This window comes from Hypanus sabinus, chromosome 22 (assembly GCF_030144855.1).
Source record: "Hypanus sabinus isolate sHypSab1 chromosome 22, sHypSab1.hap1, whole genome shotgun sequence".
NCBI lineage: Eukaryota > Metazoa > Chordata > Chondrichthyes > Myliobatiformes > Dasyatidae > Hypanus > Hypanus sabinus.
The window spans coordinates 24884626-24910168 of NC_082727.1; the positions used below are offsets into that span (position 1 = coordinate 24884626).

At 45.3% G+C, this 25543-nt stretch overlaps 1 protein-coding gene across 1 annotated transcript in view; it reads left to right on the top strand.

The window, feature by feature from the left end:
• LOC132379454 (catenin alpha-3-like) overlaps positions 1-25543 on the top strand; it is a 1635404-nt gene that overhangs the window by 21555 nt on the left and 1588306 nt on the right. Inside the window, exons 3-4 of the mRNA XM_059947342.1 lie at positions 24000-24166; positions 24248-24367. Of these exons, the coding sequence (XP_059803325.1) occupies positions 24000-24166; positions 24248-24367 (287 nt within the window). The remainder of the gene's footprint in view (positions 1-23999; positions 24167-24247; positions 24368-25543) is intronic.

Genomic DNA, 25543 nt, shown 5'->3' on the forward strand with positions numbered 1-25543 from the left:
AATTTAATTCAGTTGCTTACTCTTGGCTCTTTATTGTGGAAAATCGCTGTATTGTTTCATACGTTATAAAATCATTCAAAAATGGATCAATAGTTTCAAACCTCTTTGGGTGAATTTGGGAGAGGAACCAGGCATAACATCATAATTTGAACTTTGAGCCACTGTTGGAGATGTCCCTGGGAATTTCATCATTTGGAAGAATGCAGTGGGGTGACTAAAAATATCAGCAATGTACAGAAATGGAAATTAGACTTCACTCTTGAAGATTCATTGACACAATATCTGATGAATGCAGCAACCCTGTTTCTCAGAAGCTATCACCTTTGGGGTGATCAGCCGAGGAAGACACCAGATATTCCTCAAGAAAGTTGTTTAATTCTACATTCCATGCATCTAGGCCAAGGATGGCGAACCTATGGCACGTGTGTCCAAAATGTCATACGCAAAAATTTTGTTGACTTGTGACACACAGTGCTGCCCCTCGATTCTTTAAACCTCACCCATAATAAAAAAGATACATGATGATTACATTTACTGCCAAATGAAGCAACAAATATTTTTTGCAACCTTAGGGAGAAGATTACACAGGAATCATCTCACATTGGCTTGGTGCTGGCTAGGTTACAGGAGATTGTATGATACCATTTTGAAATCCATTCAGACCTGGCACACACATCAGTATTTGGAGAGTAAGTGGCTACAATAACAATACTGTTTAGAAATGATGTTATTTTTCAATATGTTGCTTGGATTTCTAGCACTTGCAGATTTTCTTGTCTTACTTTTTCAATTGTTATTTTAAAAGATCAATACTAATAATTTCTAATTTCTAAATGTTTAATCTGTTTAAATTTTATTAATGGTAAAACAATGAATATATCTAAATAAGCATTAGGACTACACACACAAAATGCTGGTGGAACACAGCAGGCCAGGCAGCATCTATAGGGAGAAGCACTGTTGACGTTTCGGGCTGAGACATTTCGTCAGGAGGGCCGTCCTGACGAAGGGTCTCGGGCTGAAATGTCGACAGTGCTTCTCCCTATAGATGCTGCCTGGCCTGCTGTGTTCCACCAGCATTTTGTGTGTGTTGTTTGAATTTCCAGCATCTGCAGATTTCCTTGTGTTTGCTCTTTAAAAGCATTAGGACTCATCCTTTTCTCTTAAAACATGCATAATTATTGTTATTAATTTACTATTCAATAAGATCTGCTAAAAATTACTACGGCATTTGAGAAATTTTTTAGAAGATTGTCACCAATTTGGGTAGACGTTGTCAGAAATGTCCAGCAACCTTGCTCTAGGCATTGTGGTGGATAAAAACTAGACGAGAATGGTTTGCATCTAGAGATAGGGAATGACCTCCTGCCTCTTCAATGATAGATGAGACAAATTGATATACAGTGTAAGGATGCTCCAAAACACGCTGTAGCTGAGAAAGTTCTTTACTGAAAGGTGCTCCCAGCCTAATATAAGAAACACAACGACCGATTTGCTCAATGCTCCTTCAGTTGAGGATTGGTCCTTGTGAGGGTTAATTTTGGCTGGGGTACTGGGAATAATTCTCATGGGAAGTTCACCCATAGATGTGGGAATATATACAAGTTAAGTCACTTTTATTGTCATTTCGACCATAACTGCTGGTACACTACATAGTAAAAATGAGACATTTTTTCAGGACCATGGTGTTACATGACACAGTACAAAAACTAGACTGAACTACGTAAAAAAACAACACAGAAAAAAAACTACCCTAGACTTCAGACCTACCCACGACTGCATAAAGTGCACAAAACAGTGCAGGCATTACAATAAATAATAAACAGGACAATAGGGCAGTAAGGTGTCAGACCAGGCTCTGGATATTGAGGAGTTTGATAGCTTGGGGGAAGAAACTGTTACATAGTCTGGCCGTGAGAGCCCGAATGCTTCGGTGCCTTTTCCCAGATGGCAGGAGGGAGAAGAGTTTGTATGAGGGGTGCATGGGGTCCTTCATAATGCTGTTTGCTTTGTGGATGCAGCGTGTAGTGTAAATGTCTATAATGGCGGGAAGAGAGACCCCGATGATCTTCTCAGCTGACTTCACTATCTGCTGCAGGGTCTTACAATCCGAGATGATGCAATTTCCGAACCAGGCAGTGATGCAGCTGCTCAGGATGCTCTCAATACAACTCCTGTAGAATGCATTGAGAATGGGGGGGTGGGAGATGGACTTTCCTCAGCCTTCGCAGAAAGTAGAGACGCTGTTGGGCTTTCTTTGCTATGGAGCATGTGTTGAGCGACCAGGTGAGATTCTCCGCCAGGTGAGCACCAAGAAATTTGGTGCTCTTAACGATCTCTACTGAGGAGCTGTCGATGTTCAGCAGGGTGTGGTCACTCCGTGCCCTCCTGAAGTCAACAACCATCTCTTTTGTTTTGTTCACATTCAGAGACAGGTTGTTGGCTCTGCACCAGTCCGTTAGCCGCTGCACCTCCTCTCTGTAAGCTGACTCGTCGTTCTTGCTGACGAGACCCACCATGGTTGTGTCATCAGCGAACTTGATGATGTGGTTCGAGCTGTGTGTTGCAGCACAATCGTGGGCCAGCAGAGTGAACAGCAGTGGACTGAGCACACAGCCTTGGGGGGGCTCCTGTGCTCAGTGTGATGGTGTTGGAGATGCTGCTCCTGATCCGGACTGACTGAGGTCTCCTAGTCAGGAAGTCTAGTATCCAGTTGCAGAGGGAGGTGTTCAGGCCCAGTAGACTCAGCTTTCCAATCAGTTTCTGAGGGATGATTGTGTTGAATGCTGAACTGAAGTCTATGAACAGCATTCGAACGTATGTGTCTTTTTTGTCCAGGTGGGTTAGGGCCAGGTGGAGGGTGATGGCAATGGCGTCATCTGTTGAGCAGTTGGGATGGTATGCAACACTGCAGGGGGTCCAGTGAGGGGGGCAGCAGGGTCTTGATATGCCTCATGACAAACCTCTCGAAACACTTCATGATAATGGATGTGAGTGCAATGGGACAGTAGTCATTTAGGCAGGACACTGAAGACTTCTTCGGCACGGGGATGATGGTGGAGGCCTTGAAGCACGTTGGAACGGTGGCGCTGCTCAGGGAGATGTTGAAGATGTCAGTGAGAACATCTGCTAGCTGGTCTGCACATCCTCTGAGCACTCTACCAGGAATGTTGTCTGGTCCAGCAGCCTTCCGTGGATTGACCCTGCACAGGGTTCTTCTCACATTGGCCACGGTGAGACACAGCACCCGGTCATTTGTAGGAGGGGTGGACTTACTCGCCGCCATGTCATTTTCCGCCTCAAAACGGGCGTAGAAGTTATTCAGCCCATCTGGGAGGGAGGCATCACCTGCACAGTCAGGTGATGTTGTCTTGTAATTGGTGATGTCCTGGATGCCCTTCCACATGCACCGCGTGTCACCGCTGTCCTGGAAGTGGCTGTGGATTCGCTGGGCGTGTGCACGCTTTGCCCCTCTGATGGCCCGGTGCAGTTTGGCCCTTGCTGTTGTTAGGGCTGCCTTGTCGCCTGCTCTGAAGGCGGAGTCACTGGTCCTCAGCAACGCACACACCTCCATGGTCATCCATGCATTCTGGTTGGCACGTATAGTGATGGTCTTGGACAGAGGAACATCATCAATGCACTTGCTGATGTATCTGGTCACTGATGCTGTGTACTCCTCTAAGTTGGTAGAGTCACCATCGGTTGCAGCCTCCCTGAACATGTGCCAGTCAGTGTGCTCAGAGCAGTCTTGGAGAGCAGTGATGGCTCCTGCTGGCCAGGTTATACAGTACATTACACCTTGTCACCATAACACACTGTGCCATGCAGCAAAAAATCATTAAGGGCCCCCATCATGCAGGACTCGCCCTCTTCTCATTGTTCCTGTCAGGAAGGAAGTACAGAAGGCTGAAGGCACACACTCTGCGATTCAGGAATAGTCTCTTTTCCTAAATGAACATTGAACCCATGAACACTACCTTACCTTTTTATACATATCATTTCTGTTTTTGCACTATTTTAAACTTAAGTATTTAATATACATATTATACTGACTGTAACTGATTTACTTATTTATTTGTTTCTATATTATCATGTATAGCATTGTACTGCTCCCACGAAGCTAACAAACTTCACGGGATATTAAATCTGATTCTGTGCAAATTCCACCTCATCAAAAACTTGAGTAACAAATACAAGATGCTGTGGGAGCTCAGCACATTAAGTAACATCTATGATGATAATACCCAGGACTAGTTCGCTGCTGAATTTGTGATCTCTCGGGCAATCAGAGTTTCTACTTGTCTGTTATATAGTCCAGTAGTCCCCAACCGCTGGGCTGCGAGGAAACAATATGATTTGTCGATATGAAACGATATGAGTCAGCTGCACCTTTCCTCATTCCCTGTCACGCCCACTGTTGAACTTGAATGCACACGAGGTCATCAGCCACCTAAACGCAGTGATACCCTCGCGCCAGGGATCACTGGTTGGCCTCGCACAGCCGGCGGGAAGTGCCGTCGCTACTGGCCTGGAGCGCGGACAGATGGGCGCCGCCTCTAAACCCGTTTATCACACCGAATGTTCGTGGGGAACCCGGTGCTAAAATATTCGTAGATGACCTAATTTGGACTCAGGGTTTCGTAAGTAGCAGAGCAGCTACCTCGCTGCGATCTACTGAAAGTCATCCCTCAAGCCAAACTTTTGTCGGTGGATAGATCCTACCTACCTACAAGGGGGGCTGGCGGGTGCCTTGTTGCACTCCTCGCTCGGTCAGTCGCTCTCTCTGGACTGCGACCATCACGGCCCCGGCACGGGGACCTCCGGCCCTGACCTTGTGCTCTCACCCCACCCACGACCAGCTGCACCTGGCCAAGTCATCTGGCGGCGGGCAGGCGGGAAGCTGGAGTTTGGGCCCAGAGGCTGTCTAATGAGACAATGAAAACTGCTTCGGTACCTTGAGTCCAAGAACCCTGCACTTCAGGACAAACCCGTTGAGATTTTTGAGCAGAAAAAATGTGAGCAAGCCGGATAAAAGCAAGTGTTGAGAGCCACAAAAACTAAATTGCGGAATAGACTGGACATAAAGAACCCCCTTCGAGTATCGCTGTATTCCGGTCATGAGTAACACTGCGCCCACCCCCCCCCCCCCCAACCCTGTCGGCCGGTCTGCAAGAATATTGTCAATATTAAACCGGCCCATGATGCAAAAAAAAGATTGGTGACCCCTGGTTATAGTCAATATTTTTCAGATAGACTTTCATTTACAGTTTTCTGCTTACAAGTTCAAACTTCTATTTAGCTTCAATGGTTCTATTCCCCACCCTTCTATTTAGCTTCTATTTAACTATCAATGGTTTGTAATCCAGACTGATTAAAGGATTTTGAAGGCTTTCAAAGTGTTGAAACTCCCTGACAACAATTTGATGCAGTGAAGTTAGCAGGAATGTTCTGATGAGATTTATATAGTAATGTGAATACTTTATCAAATCAGAGCTAAAATATGTTGCAAATGCCAAAAATCTGAGGTAAATACAGAAGATAGTCCAAAGTACACTGCTGGTTGTCTGCTTGACGAATAGATCAGTTTTTAATACATCAGTGCCAATAACTGGCCAATAATCAGTGGTCGCCCTGTTAGTAGCTCAGCTAATAGAACCGCTGGCTTACTGTAATTGATTTACCTGGGTCCACTCGTGACCTTGGGTAGTCTCTGTGTGGAATTTGTGCATTCTGTCTGTGATTGTCCCACACTTCACAGATGTGCTGATTGATCGCTTCATTGTCGTCTTGGCAGGCTAAAGGGCCTGTCTCCCTGCTGTATCTATGATTCGTGCTTTGAGGACTTTAACAAAAACCTGCCATTGTGAATCAAATCACTGAACCTTCTCTGATGAGGACTCAATGAGCTTGCAGGGTAACTAATACACTCACACTGTTGTGGCAAGGGCCGTGTGTGTGGCTTCCAGCACCTCTGGTGTTTGGATGGCAGCTTACCCTGCCTGGGAGGACTACCGCTTCTGGGCCAGGTTCAAGCCATGCCAGGTTGAGTTGCCTTTGCCAGGCAGCAGTGAGAGAGTGCCACAATATCACAACCTCCGCTCTTCAGAGGTGAGGTGAAACTAAGATTCTTGCCTAATCATAAGAGTCTTTTGGAAGAAGAGGATGGGAGTTCTCCCTGATGCCCTGACTTGGATTCAGTCCTTTTGTGTTTAGTGACTGTTATTTGACATTCATTGTGTGTCCACATTTTTCAGCAGAAAAAACATTAACTGCCCCACAGTAGTGGCTTTGAAGCATGGCAACGCCGAAGTTGTAAAAGCTCAGATTTGTTTACAGTGTGTACATTGAAACATACAGTCAAATGTGTCAATTGTGTTAACAACCAATACACCAAAGGATTTGCTCGGGACACGCACACTTCAGCACCAACATAGCATACTCACTATGCTCAGCAGAACACAATGAAACAGAATGACCAAGCAACAAGAGCAAAGCAAGCTCTGTTCCCCTCTCCCAACGCACACAGGCATTCCTCTAACCCCAGTACAGTCATTTCAGCCTCCGGTGGAGTCATGAATTCACAGACAATGGCCCAACTGACTTGCAGAGGTTCACAAACTCAAGGTTCAGGCCATTGAGCTTTGATTTCTGGACTTGGTCAACCTTTGATCTTCCATTCAGACCGCTGATTGATCCTTGTGCTTCTGTCTCTGGTATCGACCCAGGACTCACCGATGACGGTGAAGGAGGGTCTGAACTCCAGGCCTCGGACTCTGGACTTGGTGATGATGGAACCATGGAGATGCCGGGGACGCAGAGGGGGTTGTGGAAATGTTAAATGCTCCAAAGGAAAGATGAGGTGAAACCTCAAACCATGAATGTATTGGGAAGCTCGGAGCCAACATAGGCAAGCACTCTCTGAGTGATGGGTGTACAATTAAAGGATGCTCTTAAAATCTACAGCAATCCCCACTAATAGGTAGAAGTCTCTGGCCCATAGCTGCCAAAATTGGGACGGTACTGTGTATTAGAGTGGGATGGGCTCCATATAGATACAGACGGGTGATCAGTAAGTTTGAAGTTAATACCTCATCTCCTTCTACGTTAGGCCACAAACTTATCAATCACCCCGATGGATTATTAACTTCAAACTCTCTGCATAATCACTCAGAGTTGAACTGCATGTGCCTGTAACGAGAGCTGTGTAACTCATCTCCTTCTACCTTAGGCCACAAACTTATCAATCACCTGCCTGTGGACACTTTCTGGAGGTCCAAGATCCGTATGCTGCACGACTGCTGGACTAAGTGTATAAATGCAGGAGGGGACTATGTTGAAAAATAAATGTGCTAGGTTTTCTAAAATTGACTCCTTCTACCTTAGGGCACAAACTTATCAATCATCCCTTGTATACTGTATCTTCTTTGATAATAAATTTACTTTGAATCTTTGAATGCACTGGGCACAGCAATCTCTTTTCTTGCTTCCATCTGGCCCTGGGGACTTAAATATCCTAATGTTTTTCAAAAGTTTTAACACATCCTCCTTCTTAATGTTGACATGTTCAAGCATATCAGCCCGCTTGATTTGCAGGTTGAATTCAGACAATAAAAGTATACCTGATTGATATCCACCTCTAATAACCAGGCTATTCTTAGACAACTGAAATATAGCTTGTCATGTTAATGGTGCTGTTTAGTTTGTCATATTGGCTATGAAAAAATTGAACAAATTATTTTGTGACGTAGATCATTCTGATGCAGAGATTGTAAGTTCCATTGGGAGCTGCATTATGTGAGTTCACTGTGAAATTCCTGATCCACTTATTCCTGCCCAAGTTCTCCCCTGGCCTGGAAGGAGAGGAGACAAAGTATTTTTGGTTTTGTTGTGGGAGCCTAGCCTAAATGAACTACGCTTCATTCCTTTTGAGAGGAAATGTCTTTAAGTTCCCGCAAGAAGCTTGAAGGCTAATTCAAGTGCATTTTCCATCGATCTTGTTAGCTCTATGAGCACACCAGGGAAGTTTGGCTCGGAAAGCACTCCCATTTAAGTATTTAAATCCCATTTACATATTGGGTCTTCATTCGTTACCATGGCCGAGTCCAGAGTGGATACTGACGATTGAAGCCCAAAGGTCAGCTGAAAGTTCAGATTTGAAACCCAAAAGTCGAATGGAAGTCCAGAAGTCGATGGCTGGAGCTCCAGGTCTGTGAATCTCTGCAAGTCAACTGAAAACGTGGAAGACGCAGTGTGTGTGAATCCACAAGTCTGCTGAAGGCAGGATGCTGAAGAAGACCTGGGGTTCGAGGATTGCACATGTGTGGGGTTGGTGGGTGAGAGGGAGGAGCAGGGCTTGCCTTGTTGTTGCTGTTGCTTGGTATGTGCTGTGTTACACTGCCGTGCATGGTGGGTATGCTAGGTTTGCGCCAGAACGTGTGGCAAAACTTATAGGGTCCCCCAGCACATCTCTGGCTGTGTTGGTTGTTAACACAAATGACATTTTTCACTGCATGGTTCAATGTACATGTGATAAATGAATCTGAATGTTGCTGATTTTAAGTCGCTTGAGATTATTCTATACCACTCTTTGAGAGATCTAAGATTTGGATTCATACACTCTGATCTGGGGCTTTGGTTCTGCTATGGGGAATTGCTCGTGAGGAACTGAATGAAGCAAATGTTCAGTAGGCGGGGCCCCACGTTTAAAGAGGGAGGAGAAGGTGACACTGAATGAATGATGTGTGTCAGGAGCAACGATTGAGGAAAGCATGTAAGATGCAACAGACCCACAACTATCTTGAGAGTTGAGCTGGCAAAGGTCCTTCAGGGCTGTGGCTGCAATCTTATGTAATAACTCACCAATTCATCATGGTTCATTTTGACCATGGAACAGGATTCCTTTACCCTGACATTTTCAGGAAGGATCTGGAAGCAGGAGTTTAGAAAGATTATGGGGCTCCCCCGGCCCATGTTCCAGGGCAGAATTCAGCAAATCCTTATTTCCATTCCAATGTCTCTCCAGAATTCAGACACCAAGATTCTTCCCCTCTGCCATCAGATTTCTGAATGGTCAATGAACCCCTGAATACTTCCTCAGTACTTTTTTCTCTCTCTCAGAGTAGATACATGGTAACGTTAAGAGGGGGATTGCGCAAAAGAGTTGTGAAGAAGAAGAAGATTTTTACAGAGAGTAACGGGTGTCTGGAATGCACTTCTAAGTGCGGTAATGGAGGAAAGTATGATAGAGGTGTTGAATAGGCTCCTAGATAGGCAAATGAACATGCAGAGAACGGAGGTTTATGGACCATGTACAGGCAGAAGGGATGAGGAATCATTAGCTGAGCTAGTTTTGTACAACATCATGGATCAAAGGGCCAGTTCCTGTGATCTTTTATGTTCTTTGTGCTAAACCTGGCCTGCAACACAGTCTGATTGCTGTACCTGTACACTTCAGTGCAGAAAGCAGGACCACGCCAGAGGTCAGACAGATATGGCACAGGTGGATTTGTCCAGGATCTTTTGCTTTGGGCACAGAGGGTATCCAACTGTCATCAGTGAATTTGGCCCATGACTTACTTCCAGCCTGGGCCCCTTTCTCAATGCATTGGCTACCTACTCGGTCTCCAATTGGCCCCCCTTTATCTTGTTACTCACCTGCTGCTCACTTACTTGTTTAAGGTCTTTGGACTCACTCAAGTTGATGTCTCTCTTTTTTCACACTCTCATTTTGGTCATCTTATATTGCTTACTACCTCCTTCCTCTTGTTGGAATAATCCACCTATCATATTCCATTTATTGTTTTCGTTCATTTTATTTTCTTCTCTAACTCTTTCATGCTATGGAGCTCTGGATTGCCTCTGCCACCACTAAGTACATAAGAAGGAGGTGCTAGGAGGATGATTAATCATAAATATAGCTTTGTCTTACTTGCTTATTTTAAAATAGAAGGCCATTTGTCCCATATCCATACTAACTCTCAGCAGAGCAATCCAATCTGTGTTGTTCTGTCATGGTCCAGTCCGCTTAGTCTACGTTCTGGTTCACGGTCTGGTCTGTGTACTCCGGACTCCGGGTCTTCCAGCTGTCCCTTGTTTCAGTTGCACTTATTCATAGGCACCTGATGCTCGTCTTGGGGCTGGGAATTCAGGTGGCCCTGGGATCGAGTGTAGGTTGCTGGTTTGTCTTGTCAGTATCCTGTCCTTGCCTCTGTGGGGTAAGTCAGCCTGTCTTTGCTATTACCCTGTGTTGGATCTGTCCCTTCCTGTCCTTGTCTCCATGGGTAAGCCAGGCTGTCTTTGCCGTTAGCCTGAGGCTGGACTGTTCCCTTCCATTCACCTTCTTCCTGAAGCTTTGCCTGTTTCGCTGTCAAGTTCTACTGCTGGAGCGAGACCAGAGCCTTGCTGTGTCAAGGTAAGAAACTGTCTTTCGTTGTTTGGAACTGTCTCTTTGTGTCCATGCCTTTGCTAGGTAGGTCCGGCTGTTTGGCGTTAGCTTGTGTTGGAAACCGTCTTGTCGTGTTCAGCATTCTGTGTATGAGTCCTGGCCCTACAATCTGTCCCCAAGGAAGGGACCTGGCTCTGTGTTCCTGTTCTGTCAAGGCTTCGGGGTCTCGTCCTGTCCTTGTGACTCGCCCAGCACAAGGGTACCTTGTCCTGCCCAAGAAAGCCTTGAAGAATCCAAACCTCGTCCAGTCCTGTAGCCACGTCATGTCCTCACCTAGTTCTGGGGTCTGAACCCAAGTCAAGACCCAGGTTCTGGAACCTTGTCCCATCTCTGGCTCGGAGTCCAAGCCCAGGCTCCTAGTTCCCAGTTCCTTGTACTGGTCCCGCTTTCATAGCCAAAGTCCTAGCCCATGTCTGTGTTCCTGTCCCAGCTCCTAGTCTGTGTCCTGTCCGGTCCCTAACCCTAGTCCATTCCAGTTCCTACTACCTCAGTGCCTGGGTCTTGCATTTGGGTCCATTCCCAGCACCACCATATGACAGAATGAAACAGAAATTCATGGACCCAGCAACACAGACATTGATGTCTAACTCTTGCCATCCTGGGTTCCTTCCTGATTGATTGCCCCCCCCCCCCACCACCTGCCCAGATCGTCCTTAGTACTGGAGAGTCTGCTTGGTCGCCTGGAGGCTCTCATGGGGGTGGGGGCGGGGGGGGGGGGGGGGAATGTGTATACTGTCACAGTCCAGTCCGTGAAGTCCGTGATCCAGTTCATGGTCCAGTCCGTGTACTCCAGACTCCGGGTCTTCTGGCTGTCCCTTGTTTCTTTTGGGCTTAATCACAGGCACCTGATGCTCGTCTTAGAGCTGAGAATACAAGTGGCCCTGGGATTGAGTGTTGGTGCTGGTTCGTCTCATCGGTATCCTGTCCTCGCCTCTGTGGGGGTAAGTCAGGCTGTCTTTGCCATTACCCTGCGGTTGGATCTGTCCCTTCCTGCCCTTGCCTCCATTGGGTAAGGCAGGCTCTCTTTGCCATTACCCTGAGGCTGGACTGTTCCCTTCCCTTCACCTTCCTCCTGAAGCCTCGCCTGTTTCGCTGTCAAGTTCTACCACTGGAGCGAGACCAGAGCCTTGCTGTGTCAAGATGAGAAGCTACCTATCATTGTTTGGAACTGTCTCTTTGTGTCCTCGCCATTGCTAGGTAGGTCTGACCATTTGCTGCTACCTTGTGTTGGAAACTGTCTCGTCATGTTCAACATTCTGTGTATGAGTCCCAGCCCTACGTCCTGTTCCCAAGGAGGGGTCCCGGCTCTGTGCTCTGTGTCTGAGTCCCAGCCCTACGTCCTGTTCCCAAGGAGGGGTCCTGGCTCTGTGCTCCGTGTATGAGTCCCAGCCCTACGTCCTGTTCCCAAGGAGGGGTCCCGGCTCTGTGGTCCGTGTATGAGTCCCAGCCCTACGTCCTGTTCCCAAGGAGGGGTCCCGGCTCTGTGCTCTGTGTATGAGTCCCAGCCCTACGTCCTGTTCCCAAGGAGGGGTCCCGGCTCTGTGCTCCGTGTATGAGTCCCAGCCCTACGTCCTGTTCCCAAGGAGGGGTCCCGGCTCTGTGCTCCGTGTATGAGTCCCAGCCCTATGTCCTGTTCCCAAGGAGGGGTCCCGGCTCTTTGCTCCGTGTATGAGTCCCAGCCCTATGTCCTGTTCCCAAGGAGGGGTCCCGGCTCTGTGCTCCGTGTATGAGTCCCAGCCCTACGTCCTGTTCCCAAGGAGGGGTCCCGGCTCTGTGCTCCGTGTATGAGTCCCAGCCCTACGTCCTGTTCCCAAGGAGGGGTCCCGGCTCTGTGCTCCGTGTATGAGTCCCAGCCCTACGTCCTGTTCCCAAGGAGGGGTCCCGGCTCTGTGGTCCGTGTATGAGTCCCAGCCCTACGTCCTGTTCCCAAGGAGGGGTCCCGGCTCTGTGCTCTGTGTATGAGTCCCAGCCCTACGTCCTGTTCCCAAGGAGGGGTCCCGGCTCTGTGCTCCGTGTATGAGTCCCAGCCCTACGTCCTGTTCCCAAGGAGGGGTCCCGGCTCTGTGCTCCGTGTATGAGTCCCAGCCCTATGTCCTGTTCCCAAGGAGGGGTCCCGGCTCTTTGCTCCGTGTATGAGTCCCAGCCCTATGTCCTGTTCCCAAGGAGGGGTCCCGGCTCTGTGCTCCGTGTATGAGTCCCAGCCCTACGTCCTGTTCCCAAGGAGGGGTCCCGGCTCTGTGCTCCGTGTATGAGTCCCAGCCCTACGTCCTGTTCCCAAGGAGGGGTCCCGGCTCTGTGCTCTGTGTATGAGTCCCAGCCCTATGTCCTGTTCCCAAGGAGGGGTCCCGGCTCTTTGCTCTGTGTATGAGTCCCAGCCCTATGTCCTGTTCCCAAAGAGGGGTCCCGTCTCTGTGTTCTGTGTATGAGTCCCGGCCCTACGTCCTGTTCCCAAGGAGGGGTCCTGGCTCTGTGTTCTGTGTATGAGTCCCGGCCCTACGTCCTGTTCCCAAGGAGGGGTCCCGGCTCTGTGCTCCGTGTATGAGTCCCAGCCCTACGTCCTGTTCCCAAGGAGGGGTCCCGTCTCTGTGTTCTTTGTATGAGTCCCAGCCCTATGTCCTGTTCCCAAGGAGGGGTCCCGTCTCTGTGTTCTGTGTATGAGTCCCGGCCCTACGTCCTGTTCCCAAGGAGGGGTCCCGGCTCTGTGCTCTGTGTATGAGTCCCAGCCCTACGTCCTGTTCCCAAGGAGGGGTCCCGGCTCTGTGCTCTGTGTATGAGTCCCGGCCCTACGTCCTGTTCCCAAGGAGGGGTCCCGGCTCTGTGCTCTGTGTATGAGTCCCGGCCCTACGTCCTATTCCCAAGGAGGGGTCCCGGCTCTGTGCTCTGTGTATGAGTCCCGGCCCTACGTCCTGTTCCCAAGGAGGGGTCCTGGTTCTGTGTTCCAAGTCTTTGTGTTCCTGTTCTGTCAAGACCAAGTCAAGGCTTCGGCGTCTTGTCCTGGCCTTGTACCTCGTCCAGCCCAGGAAAGCCTTGAAGAATCCAAGCCTCATCCAGTCCGGTAGCCACATCATGTCTTCGCCTAGTTCTGGAGTCCAAGCCTGAGTCAAGATCCAGGTTCTGGGTCCTTGTCCCGTCTCTGGCTCGGAGTCCAAGCCCAGACTCCTAGTTCCCAGTTTCTTGTCCTGGTTCCACTTTCCTAGTCAAAGTCCTAGCCCATGTCTGTGTTCCTGTCCCAGCTCCTAGTCTGTGTCCTGTCCCATCCCTAAGCCTAGTTCAGTCCAGTTCCCAGTACTTCAGTGTCTGTGTCTTGCATTTGGGTCCGTTCCCAGCACCACCATATGACACATTCATCATAAGACCTAGGAGTAGAATTAGGCCATTTGGCCCATTGAGTCTGTTGCACCATTCAATTATGGCTGATTTACTATTCCTCTCAACTTCATTCTCCTGCCTTCTACCTACAACCTTTGACACCTTGACTAACTAAGAAACTGTCAACCTCTACTTTCAATATACCCACTCACTCCTATGTATAACCTAATTTTTACCCCATGCACTCCCCATTTTGCTATTTACCCACACTAGGAGTGGTTTTCTGTGCACAATCCACATGCATGTCTCTGGAATGTACAAGGAAACCTGAGTATCTGGTAGAAACCCAGGGTGTAATAAGGATAATGTACAAACTGCGTGCAAGTAAGCATTTGAGATGAAGATTGAGCCTCAGATGCTGGAGCTGTGAGACAAGTACTTACTACCTGCTGCACCACTCTTTCTTCTATTGGCCTTAACAGAGCCCAAAGCTACAACTTCCATGATATCAGCTCCAACAAAAACAAGGATAGTCTTCCTAATCTTCTTCCAACCTTCTCGAACCTCAGGACCTCCCCCCAACTAACTCCCCAATAAAATGTGATTCTTTTCTGGAAGTGAAAATGTGTAATGTAATATACTAAGCATTTGGAAAGATTGGGTGTATGGAAGTTGTGCCATAGCAGGACTGATGTTTAAGAGCATGGTGGTGGTGGTGGGGGATGTGGTTATATCAATGGACTGTCACTGGCCATAGTGGAAAGGTATGTTGAACTTTGTGAGGCTTGTGGGGAACTGATCTTAAAATGAATCACTGACTTGGACCATGTGCTTTAGATGATACTACACTGGAGCCATCCTTGGGATTGGCTCCAGATTGTATTCCCTTTGGCATCTCTTCCCTATTGTACTTTCTATTACGTTTTGTTGACTTCCTTCCCGTCCATGACAAATGATCTCTCTTCTTGTCTTCAGCATGACCACCAGCTGCAGCTGGGAATTAGGGGTTGGTTTCAGCCAGGACCCACCATCTGATGCAGAACTACTTAACTGTGTAGCAACCCCAATTCAATTTTCAGCTGCTGTGCACCTTTCCTTTAAGGTAGAGAGTTCATGATTTCATTTATTGATGTCTAATTTCAACTGATAGAAAATATTCCTACTTTGGAAGTTACCTATCAATCCTAAAGTCAGCAAAATCCAGTTGGGCAGATGATCATTTTAATAAAGTCTGAGCTCGAGATTGTTGTGTAATCTCTCAGATAACTGTATCTGAGGAAGAATGGACAATAATATGGAGGTATCAATGGAAGTGTACCAGTTCACAGAAATGGAAGGAGTTTGGATGGAAAAACCTGACAAGATATTTTATTACACCCTCTTAGAAATCCCATTATGATAGTAATGTTTGCTGCAGAAATTGTGGAAATCAAAATGCAAACCATTACCATATTTTCTGCGATTGCCCCTTTATCAAAGACTGTTGGAGTGGGATACACAATGCCCCACAAGACATTTTCAAATGTGAAATACTGTACCCTTAGAAAGTAAGACCATATATTTTGGGTATATATCTCAAGAATGGTTGAAAAGAGATAAATATTTAATGAATATACTGCTGGTGGCTGGTAAAAAGACTCTTACCAGGAAATGGTTATCACAGGAGAGCCCAACTTTAAATGCATGGATGGAAATTACAATGGACATTTACAAAATGGAGAAGATAACAGCATTTGTCAATCATAAATTGGAACAATTTGATTAATACTAGGGAAAAATGGTTTAACTACATAACACCCCATAAGCCTGATTTTATTCTAATAAATCAATGATTATGTTGTAAAAAATCACTCCCTACTTGTACATAGTTTTCCTTTTGTTTGTTCTTTCTTTTCTATGAGCGTATACCTCAGATAAATACTATCTGGAGATTTGTGGCAAACATGAATATATGATATATACATACAGTATCTGAAATCCATCTTATGGAAATGTTTGTATGATGCTGAATTTCAATAAAAAATAAATTACAAAGAAAATAAGAGCATATGACATAGGAAGAAGAATCAGGCCATTCAGCCCATCGAGTCTGCTCTGCCATTCGATCATGGCTGATTTACTTTCCCCCTCAACCCCATTCACCTGCCTTCTCCCTGTAACCTTTAACACCCTTACTGTTCATATGGGAAAAGGGCAGAAGACTGTGGAAGTATTCACTAGAATCTGAAGGTGAGAAAGTTTGGGAGAAACACTAACCTTTCACAAAAGGTGGGTTGGGTTCAAGACAATCCAGAGGAAGGGCCTTGACCCAACTCGTTGACTATCCACTATCTCTCTGCTTACTAAATTTAGTACCAGACCCACTAAATTCCTCTGGCTTTTCATGTTGTATAAACATTGGAAAATCTTAAAACTGACTCCAGCAAACTCCAAGCAACCACTTCTGGACTGGACGGGGCAATGGTGGAAAAGCTCAATCAATCCTGTTTAGGAGTCAGAATATCCACTTAAATTCTGTAATGTGGTAGAACCAGAGATTTAAACTAACCCTAACCTTGCAGGTTGGAATATGGATGCCCATTATGTTAATTTCAATTTCTAGCTAATGGTAAAAAAAAATTCTGAAAGACAACGAGAGAGAATCAACAGGCAAATTGTAAATTATTAAGGATTTATATAATGTGTTTTTTTAAAATCACTCCCTCTTTCTCTGCGCAGTGGGTTTTGTCTTTTTTTTAATTGGGTTATTTGGGTTTCTTGCCTGCAAGCAGACAAATTTCAAGGAGTATAATTTATGCGTTATTGTTAATAAATGTGCTTTGAGAGTTAATGTCAAATTATGAGGACACCTGGCTTTACAGAGTTTGTAACATTCATCAGGAATATTCATACTTCTTCCAGTTAACAAAATTGAACTACTTCCATCATTTAGCTTCAGATCTAGGTTTTAGTCCCATTTCCTGCTGAGTAGCCTGATGTAACAAAGTGATAGACAGCAATATTTTATGAGCTCAACAAATTATTAATTATCCCCATCAGCCTCCTAATTTGAAGTATTCACAGTGACAGCTAGCGTTTTTCAAATCCTCAGTGTTTAATTTTGTTGAATGGAATCTGTATTTTTTTTGCACATATGGTGATTGTTAATTACTTAGCCTGTATTAACATAGAAATTGTAATATTCGTCTGATACTTGTACTATTAAGCAACTCCTTGCTCCACAACAGTTTACTTCAGTGATCTATCATCAATCAGTGACTGAGTATAATCTGATTATATGTGTGAGTTTTGATTGTGGAACATCAGGGTGGTTTCGGCATCCGGTGTAGTGACTGCAATGTTTAAGGACAAAAATCACAGAGCCCAGAGTCGACATTCACCAGGTGGGAGCTTGAGCTCATGGTACAATTATAACAACAGACTTGTGTATAACACTGTACATTCCTTTACACCCCCTCCCCCCCCCCCACAAATCAGTGCTCCAGCCAAGGAGTTCTACCAGCAGACTGTTTCGCTTGATAGGATATGTCCTGGAATTGTAACTTGTTGAATTTGTCACCTGAAAGTGAACCCCATTATGTTTCAGCTTGCAGGAACTCAACTCAACCAATCAAATGGCAAGTGGGGTTTTTTAAACATACCCAGTTGCAAAAGCAAAAATCATAAATGTCTTCCTCTATACAACCAAGAAAGACTGTTTGGCTTACTGCTGGGAATCTTGTCTTTGAGTCAGGAGGTGGTGTCTCGACAGCAATGTTGCACTCGATGTCAGGAAGAGCAAGGATCTGACCTTGAACTTCAGAAAGGGGTGAAAGCATACCAGAAACCAATGAGGGATCAGCGGTGGAAAGGGTGAGCAGCTTCAAGTTCCTGGATATCAACATCTCTGAAGGTCCCAACATATTGATACACTCACAAAGAAGGCATACCGGTAGTTCGACATCATCATGCATTTCAGGAGATATGGTATGTCACCAAAGAGACAACAAATTTCTACAGATATACCATGGAGAGCACACTGACTGGTGTGATGACCATCTGCTACAGGCTGATGCGCAGGATGGGAAAAAGCTGAAGAGAGTTGTAGCCTTAGCCAGCTCCATCATGGGCAATAGCCCCTCCACGATAGAGGACCTTTTCGAAAGGTGATGCCTCAAGAAAGGCAGCATCCATTGTTAAAGATCCTCACCACCCAGGGCATGCCCCCTTCTCATTGCTACCATCAAGGAGGAGGTACAGAAGCTTGAAGACACTCGATGTTTCAGGAACAACTCCTTCCCCACCACCATCGGATTTCTGAATAGACAAGGAATCCATGAACACTGCCTCACTTTTTGGTCTCTGATTATTTATTTATTTTTATATATCTATTTCTTATTGCAATTTATATTAATTTTTCTGTATTGTGCTGTGCTGCTGCCACAAAACAAATTTCATGAGACATGTTAGGGTTAATAAACCTGACTCTGATTCTGGGTTGCTATGAGACTCTGCTGGAGACACAAATGACTGCAGGTGCTAGGTTTGGGCTCCACTCCGGATAGTCCTGGGCTTTGGCTCTGAATACTGGATTGGGTTGACATCCAACAAGAAAAAGGTGTTTGGAGGGAGTGAACGAATTTATTGTATTAAATATTGTATATCATGTGAGCCCATTAAAAAAAACTCCCATCGCCTGCACCAAGCAGTGTATTTGCAATTATGTACATGGAAGGAGTGTCTTGCTGTGGCTTGTTAGAATCATTAATTATGTATCCTTCCAATGGTAAGAGCATTAAGATTCATAACAGCAAGAGAAGTGCCTCTCCCATGGAGCTGCAGGATAGGCTACCTGGATGCATTTCAATTGTGCAGACCATAATTTATTGGCTTTCCCATGAAAGGTGCAAACTATAGAGCCCTTAAAACAGACAAAACCAAGCTGCCTTATAATGAGAAAGGGAGGACTCCTCGGATAAATTAAGCATTTAGACTTTTATTCAGGTGATTTGAAGGTTAACCAATTTGCAGCTTTCCTTTGGTGAATCAGCTAGCCATTCAGAATGCAACCTTGTTGTCAATCATTCAGGTGCTACGCACTCCCAGAAAATGCAGGTTGTTGCAAGCGCGAGGCTGAGGACGAACCCAAGTGCAGGACACAGGCGCGGAGGCAGAGTCGGGAGGTGTTAGCATCGTTGCGAATGGGGATCCAGTATCCAGGGGAGTATTTACACGGAGACAAGGTTTACGTAGAGTATCCAGGAAATGATGCGGATCCTAGAACTGACAGGCCTAAGGAATCAGGAAACGAGGTTTATTCACACTAGAGACGACCAATGAACTGGCAAAGCCTGGCAGTGATGCCCAAGTTTTATCCCTTGTTCACTAATGGGAACCGGGTGTGCTGTAATGAGTGGAACTGGGAATGATTGGAAATCAGACGAGGGGATTAAGGCCCAATTGAGGAGGTAAAAGCAAGATGGGGAATTGCCAGATGGGACCATGACACAGGTATGCCTCTGGTTAAATCTCTTACCGCAGCAGTTCATGTGCACGTCATACCTAAACGTGCATGTGAATCAGGAATATTAATCTGAATTCTGTTACGCTTTTTCAGGGAGGATTTGAATCACTTCCTCTGTCCACCTGGTAATCTGAAACGATATGAAACAGGGAATAGAGTGTCAATACTTGGAGTCTGATGTAAGCAGACATTCTGCAATTGGATAGAAACATTGAAATGTATTTCTTGTGGTTTACTCACTCATTACTTTGTTTGGAAAGCAGACTCCAGCTAGGCAGAGCAAAGTGAAGATAAATTTATCATCAAAGTGTGTACACAGTATGTCACCATATACGACCTCAAGATTCCTCATCTTGCAGTTGTTTTACAGGGAAAAAAGAAAATACAATGCAATTTATGAAAACGATGCATAGATCTGATAATGTGCAAAAGAAGACAAATTGTGCAAATAAAAAGTAATACTGAGAACATGAGTTGTAGAGTCTGTGGGACGTGCAATGTATCCATCACTTACCATTCCAAGGCATTGGTATTTCCATACCAGGCTAAGATGCATTCATAGAAGTTCTATTGGTTTGGTTCCTATCATTGATTCTGGTTTAATAGTATTTTTTCATGAACAAACTGTTTGTGACCTCTGTAACAGTGCAACATATACTCAGTGGCCACTTTGTTAGATAACTCCTGTATCTAATAATTGACCACAATGTATTTTTGTGGTCTTCTGCTGCTGTAACCCACCCACTTCAAGTCTCAAAGTGTTTTGCATTCAGAGATGCTCTTCTGCATGCCACTGTTTTAACACGTGGTTATCTGAGTTACTGTTGCCTTCCTGTCAGCTTGAACCAGTCTAGCCGTTCTCCTCTGACCTCTCTCAGTAACAAGGTATTTTCACCCAAAGAACTGGCGCTAACTGGATATTTTTTGGCTTTTTTTTGCACCATTCTCTGTAAACTCTACAGACTTTTGTTTGTGAAACTCCCAGGAGATCAGCATCTTCTGACATACTCAAACCATCCCATCTGGCATTAACAATCATTCCAAGGTCATTCCAAGGTCACTTAGATCATATTTCTTCATTCTGATGTTTGGTCTGAACAACAACCGAACCTCTCGCCCATGTCTGCATGCTTTTACGCATTGACTTGCTGCCACATGATTGGTGGATTAGATATTTGCATTATCAAGCAGGTGTAAAGTGTGCCTAATGAAGTAGCCACAAAGTGTATTATTACTTCATTCCTTCAACCATGAAGATGAAGCCTGTGTGCATTTGTATGGAGTTTATTGATACTGTTCCTTGACGTGAGAAAGTAGGCTGACGGATTTACAGGAAGTTTTTCCACTCAATCTCATTTCACTTTTTGCTTATTCCTGACCTGCTTGAAAATTCAAATTGCCTTGAGATTGTTTGAACAGATCTCCATTAGCGACTCTAAAACTGGTAATGAAGATTGTTTTCAATGAAGAGACTTGTCAGAAGAAGGCAATGAGGCAAGACCACAGATGTTATCAGGAATGACTCGATATGCGTGGGTTCTTCAATCCCACAAAGCAATGGCAAGGACTATATTCAAATTCAGATTCAGATTTATTTATTTATCAGATGAACATTGAAACAGACAGAGAAATGCATTGCTTGTGCTAGCAATCTACGTACGCAGGATGTTCTGGGAATGGCCACTATTGTCGCCACACATTCTGGCACCAACATATCAAGTTGACCATGCCAGCAAACGATGCAGAAAGCAACAAAAGGGAATGCCACTAGCAAAAAACCAGCAGCAAAACAAGGCCCGTTCCACACACGCACACATACATGCACACACACTCACACAAACATATACACGCACACAGACACACTCACACACATGCACACACATACATATACACTCAGCTGTGCACACACACCCACACTCACACACGCATGCACACACACACGTGTGCTCGCACACACACAGATATGCACACTCTCTCTCTCTCTCTCTCTCTCTCTCTCTTTCTCACACACACACACACACACACACACACACACACCTGGGGGCAAACTATCTTTGACCTCTATCCTTCAGTGGACTTGACCTCTGGACCTTCGACCTCCCTAGTGGACAAGCAGAGACTCGCAGACTTGGGGCTCCGGGAAATGATCCTCTACATCCAGATTGACCTTTGGAGCCCAATCTTCAGCAGCAACTCCAGGACTTGCTGACGATAATGAATGAGATCCCAAACTCCAGACCATGGGTTCCTGGGTGGCGGGTAAGAGAAAGGCTGAAGGTCAGGTATTGCCTCTCCTGCAGTGGTTGGAAAAGTTTTGTAAGAAGGCAGCTGGTTGATGGAACCACTGAGTTACACAGCGTATGGCCCCAGTAAAATGCTGAAAGGGGAGATGAGGGGCAGAAGTGTTTTGTTTTGAAGATGGCAGATAGGGGCACCATGGTGGCGTGGCAGTTAGCACAACGCTATCACGGCTCAAGAAATTGGAGTTTGGAGCTCAGTTCTGGCGCCGTCTGTAAGGACTTTGCACATCGTCCTGGTGGGTTTCCTTGGGGTGCTTCAGTGACTTCCCAGCATCCAAGGACGTACTGGATAGTAGATTGATCACAGAGGAGGTAAACAGTCCCGTGATTAAGCTAGTGTTAACTCGATGGTTTCCTGGGTGGTGAGGCTTGCTGGGATGGAAGGGTCTCTCTGTCACACTGTCTCTCTAAATGAAACAAACAAATAAATAGTTAAAAAAAATTTGAAGAGTGTGGAGTGAGTGACAAGGAGAACACTTGGAGACGACAAGGATAGAGTTGTTCTGGATCTCACCTTCATGTCTCCCAGACTTCTATGAGTTAAGAATATTGGATTATTTGCTTTGAGCAGATGGTTGACTTTAATTTCAGACCTGCTCAAGAATCCATTTGATCAAAAGCCCTTCAAAGCAAGAGGAAACTCTGCACCCTCTCTTTTACCTTCAGCCAACATAGAACAGAAGAATGGCAGCTAAATCCCTTTCGGTAAACAGCAGCAGCACCTTAAGTTTCTTATTTGTTCATGTACATGCCTTGTGTGCAGACTAACATTAATTTAGCCTTTCTGAAAGTGATAAATCTGATTTTGTTTCCATTTGTTTAAATACTGTAAAAATCAAAAAGAATCTACTTGAATAATGCATTGATAACTGCAAATTTGTACATTGAAGGTTCTCCTTCAGAGAACACAGAGGGGTGAAAGTAAGCCCCACCTTTGTTCAAGTTGGGTGTAAATCTTCACAACTCTACTGCTAACTTAATAGGTTTGAAGATCCACTCACATGGATTAATAAAAGACTCCACTTTAACTGGAAAACAATACTTACCATTATACTGTGATACTTGAATCTGCTAATTATGTGACAATTTACTGAGCCCTATACTAGATCCTCTGTAATGATAGATCACCAGCCCTGTCAATTACCTTAACAAGGCATCAGCTCATGCTTACATTTTCTTGAAAATAGTGCAATCAAGGATTACGGGGGCATGCAAAAAGTGAAATTTAGCCCAAAATGAATTTATCTTGTATCTTTATCCTCTCTTGTATCTCCCCTTCCTCTTCTAATTTTCCTCTTTACTACTCTTCGTTTTCTTCGCCTCTGTTGTCACATCTCCTCATTCTGTTTCACTCCTCCCTTTTCCCTTCTGTTCATTCTCTTCCCTCACTCTTCTTCCCCTTTGTTCTTATTGCTCCCCTCCTATTCTCCTGTCTTCTCCTCTTGCATTCCTCGTGTACCTTGTACTATGTCTCACTTACCTCTCCTCTCTTTCTTCCCTTTCCCCCTTATCTCTCCTCCACCACTGTTTCTCTCAGCTGCTTCCTGTTTCTTTGTGATGTTCTGTTTGCTCTGTGTCACTTCACTGGAGTTTACGAGTTCCCACATTGGCTCTCGCGATCTCAGACTGAAGAAATAGCTTACTGGAGCAGTGTGGCTGACTAATGGCTCAATATCCATTACATGGGCAGATGATGGGGAAGCAACATTACTGATGGTCAATGGAGTGAAACAGAATTGACAGATAACAAGCATGCACAAACTCATTTTTAAAAAATCTTCCAATTATGGCAACATAATCATTCCTTCAAAAATTGATTGCACTGTGTATGCATACAAAATACGTGTTTATAATTTTATTACTATTGCATTACATTTGACTCTTCTTCCCAGTCCTTAATGGTACTTTCTGAAGATGTTTTACGTTACCATACAGTGTCTCCTAATTTTCATGCCCTCATGGACTGGATTAATGTCATTTATTAACTTGTACCATAGAAGCCAAATCAAAGCATTTATTTCAACAAGCTGGGATTTATGATGCTTGATTTATTTGGCCTGGTTATCTAAAACTGATTCCTCCCGTGACCTGGATCATCCACGCTGACGTTGTGTGCTTCAAGGACTCCATCAGGCGATGCCAGCTCAGGGCCACCCATGTTGGAACCATGTTGTGGTCGAGATGCTGGACCAAGACTGATCCAACCCTGCCTCCTGAACAGACAGACTCATGCCTACCCCTCCTGGGCCACACTTCATCATGAACCAAGCCAGCTTTTCAAAACACGCCACTTGCTGGAGGAGTGGCTTGACGAAAAGCGATTAGAGGTGTGAAGAGAAAAGCACCTGCCATGTGAAACAACAAATCTAAACCATGAATAAATTGGCTGGGGAATTGTCTGTTATAAATGTGGTTAATGATCTATTGTATCTGACTTCCCTAGGTGAAGCAATGCGGGTTACAGCAAAAGAATTCACGGATGACCCATGCGTCGTTGCAAAGCGGGAAGGAGTAGTTGGTGCTGCTCGGGGTCTCCTTGCTGCAGTGACCCGACTCCTGGTCCTGGCGGATATTCTTGATGTCGTGTATCTCTTGCAACACCTCATGGCTGTAAGTAAACCTTAAAAATCCCAAATGCTTTCACTTCTCCTGATTTAACTTCAGCTCAATCGATGGGCACATTTTTCACAGGTCCAGAAATCATTTGCACTGTTGTCAGATGTGACGAATGAAGATGAGCTGAACAAAGCCTACAACAAGTTTGGGCAGGATTTAGCCCAGTTAGACCTCCTGGCTCAGAAACGCCAACAAGTAAGAAATGTTTATTTTACTCATTTTATAATTCAATGATCTCGTAAGATCTGAAAGGCCTAGGTAGAGTGGATGTGGAAAGGATGTTTCCTATGGTAGGGGAGTCTAGGACCGGAGTGCACAGCCTCAGAATAGAAGGACATCCTTTTAGAGTGGAGATGATGAATTTCTTTAGCCAGGCGGTAGTGAATCTGTGGAATTCATTGCCATAGGTGGCTGTGGAGGCCAAGTCAATGGGTTTATTTAAGGCAGAGGTTCTTGATTAGTAAGGATGTCAAAGTTACTGGGAGAAGGCAGGAGTGGTTGAGAGGGATAATAAATCGGCCACGATGGAATGGCAGAACAGACTTGATGGACCAAATGGCCTAATTCTGTTCTTACGCTTTATTGATTTAAGAAAATGTGAAAAGGGAGGACACCTCCCTCTCTCCCTTATTGGGGAGAGAGAGAACCTGCGGTTTGTCAAATGATGGATGAAATGCGACAGTTTTTGGGGTAACTGCAAGGTCTGCGTCTTTCCTATTGCCAAGCTCACACTTGTTCAGTGCCAGGTGCACTTTTTGCTGAGGTGGGGGGGGGGGATCATTGCCTTGCTACAGCTTACGCAAGGGAGGGGGAGCTGGGGGGGACTTTGGGGTTCTCACATTTAACTGTCGTTCATTCTTTGGGGCACATTCTTCGTGGATGTTTGTGAAGAAAAAGCATGTTGTGAAGCAAAAGGTTGGCAAGTTCAGCCACTTGTTATACAAGTTTGCAGAAGTCCACATGCCAATAACACAAATGTTGGAAATGGCAAGCTGATTGTGCAAGGTGGGAGAGTGGCCACTGATATTCAGGAAAGGTTGTGATAATCTTCAAAAGGTGAAGAAAATGTTCATGAGAGAATGGCCTCAATCACACATCATTCACTGGGCTTCCTGTTGGTGAACTTTCTTCCCAGGAAATTCAAATGGTCACCCAGAAAGGTTCAGTTGGTTGGCCAGATTATGGTCAGAAGATCTAACAGTGGGTGCACTTGGGGAGGACTGATTAAAAATTACTGGCACCTTGTAGTGGATTATTCAAGGATTGCTGTCACATTGTAAAGGATGCTTTTTTTATTTGTCTTCATGCAAAATTTCCACATAATAGTAACATGGTCCTAGAACATATGGAGAACTTTGTTGCATGTTTCTC